The sequence below is a fragment of the Haemorhous mexicanus genome, chromosome 7, assembly GCF_027477595.1.
Source record: "Haemorhous mexicanus isolate bHaeMex1 chromosome 7, bHaeMex1.pri, whole genome shotgun sequence".
Lineage (NCBI taxonomy): Eukaryota > Metazoa > Chordata > Aves > Passeriformes > Fringillidae > Haemorhous > Haemorhous mexicanus.
The window spans coordinates 41,596,408-41,598,907 of NC_082347.1; the positions used below are offsets into that span (position 1 = coordinate 41,596,408).

The following is a 2,500-nucleotide window of genomic DNA, read 5'->3' on the forward strand; positions in this document are numbered from 1 at the left end:
ACTCCAAAACAGCAAAATTAGCCACATTTGCAAAATCTGCACCCCAGAAATCAGCTAAAGACATTACTCTAAAGCAAGTTAGAATTCCAGGCTCTGCCCTGAGAGCCAGACCGTCATCTGGTTCAAATCTGTGGTGCTTCCCTGCGCGCCGTGGAACTGCACCAGCTCCCAACAGCTCAAATATCTGCAGCTTGGGCTGAGCCTTTTAATTCATTCATTTTTTATTGTGCTGGACATTTCTTTTAGCTTGTCATACTCAGCTGTAGCTTTGCATGAACCCTACGTGCATACATATATATATGTGTGTGTGTGTGTATCTATGTGTCTATATATATACATATATATATATAAACATTGTTCATAAGAGCAGTTCTAAGCCCACAACAGTGACAGCCCCACCTGTGCTCACCACCTTTGCAGCAAAACAACTCTGCCTTTTGGGATAAATCATCTGCCTCAAAAGAACCACAGTCACCACCATCCCATTTGGAAGCTCTGGTGAAACCCAATCCTAAAGATCAATAAATGCAAATATTCTCTCCTTCACCAGCCAGAAGTGAGGAACCCAGGTTTGGATGCCAGCTTTTTTGCTCAGGTTTTGATTTCTTTGGGAATAGAGAGAATACAGGAATCTCAGGTGCTACCATCACTTAAAAGTTCATTTCGACAACAGACATCAGGCAGACACAAAAGCATATCCAGGATGCATTCATAGTTGCAAAAGTCCTCCCTTAAAACTACCCAGGAACGCACTTTTCCCATTAGATCTAAATTAATAGATAGAAACAGTTGCAGTCTAGTGGGAAAATATTCATCAAAATGCACATCATCTGCACATCATCTGCAATCTGCATTATCTACCCAATAAGCAGCGAGGGCTCTCCCTGAATCCCTGCAGTCTGTCGAGTAAACAGTTAAGGCTCTTTGTTTTCAAGAGAGAGATTGATTCATCAGATCAAATTTATTACCTAGAATCCTCGTCCAAAAGTACAGTAAATTAAATCGCTGTTTCTCTCTTTTCCCTCCCTGCACCTCAGTAAAATCCATTGGAAAATGCCAGAAAAACTCTAATACACATTTCAGATAAAAAGCCAGCAATACTTCATCCCAAAATAAGAATTTTCATATTAAAACCACTGCAAAACCACAAAGTTCCGACTTTTTCTTGTGCTGTTGTAAATTAAAATCAAATGTATTTAGAAGAATTGGCATAAATAAATCATTCCCAGGCTTGTGAGTTTGTATCCCAAGTTTTAGGTTTGAGGGAATCTTTAGAGACAGATTGTGAATAGGGTTGGATAAAGTCATTTGGATCCAAAACCAGCTCCTTGAACCGATGCCTAAAACTTCAACTGAACCTTCAGGGAAGTTCAAGAAGTTTGGATAGATGGCCTGAAAAATATTTTGCATCACTGAGCACTTCTTAACTCCTTTTTCTGGCTGGAGGAGAGTAGGAAATACCATTGTTAATCTATTTCTGGCCAACATGAAAACAGGAAGTAACAGACATCTTGTGAGGGAGCTGGATCCCATGGGACATTGGGACATTTTTGAGACCCAGGAGGTTGGATGGGCACCAGAGCTCCTGGGTGCCCATATGAACAGGTCTTTTGAGGTCCAGCTACCACCAGCGACACTTCCTGCAAGACACATCCTACTTTTAACAGCATTTTTCATTCCTGTGTGTCAGGGGCTGTCATCCCAAGAGGAGTATGGAAACCACGCACTCACCAGTGTAGACGAATCGGCCGGGAGCACCTTTGCAGAACTGTTTGGATTTGTAGGACAGAGTTACTTCAACAACTCCTGGAATGTGCCGTGGTGGTGTTTGAACTCTGATGGCGTGGGGTGTTATCAGCTACAAAAATCGTACAGAAAACATACCTTAAATCGAGATGGCACTGATAAGGCCAGTTTACATAATCACAGAAATGACTTTCAATGGCGCTCCTTGTCTCCAAACTCTCCCTCCTTGCTGTCACGTTGGAAGATATGGGTTCTACAAGGGGGTTTTTTTAGAAAAAGCTCTGTAAACGATCCTTGGTTTTCGTTTGCAGGAAAGGCCACAGGGCATCATTCATATGAAAATTGCCTCCATATGTCTCCTTAAGGCTACTCCTGGTAATTTTAACACTAATTGTCCAATTGTACTGGGAGACCTCCTGCAGCAAGTCTTCCACTAGAGGGCCACGAAGTGCCTCAAGTACATCCCCGGCCGGGCAGTCGATTGTCACACGCGAATTCATGGTTAAAAAGGCACCGTGAAACAAAACCTCATGATACCTCATGTCAATAGCCTATTGACAGCTTGTTAAAATCATTCATGGAAAAAATGTTACAGTTCAAAGCCCACCAATTTAGATAGCTTACCTCACTCCAGACCAACATAGTTCCAAATACGACTTGTAAGCCATCAAAGAAGTTGTCTCCGATTATGATGACAGTAGCCCCACCAGTAGTCCAGCCTTCACTAGGACTGATGGCCTTTATGCACGGAGTA

The 2,500-nt window shown here is 42.4% G+C and overlaps 1 protein-coding gene across 13 annotated transcripts in view; it reads right to left on the reverse strand.

The window, feature by feature from the left end:
• Positions 1-2,500, reverse strand: part of EBF3 (EBF transcription factor 3) — a 126,540-nt gene that overhangs the window by 37,125 nt on the left and 86,915 nt on the right. For all 13 annotated transcript variants that reach the window (XM_059852245.1, XM_059852239.1, XM_059852242.1 and 10 more), the window contains exons 9-10: positions 2,371-2,500; positions 1,732-1,858 (exon numbers count right to left, since the gene is read on the reverse strand). The exon at positions 2,371-2,500 is cut by the window's right edge. In XM_059852245.1, the coding sequence (XP_059708228.1) occupies positions 1,732-1,858; positions 2,371-2,500 (257 nt within the window). The remainder of the gene's footprint in view (positions 1-1,731; positions 1,859-2,370) is intronic.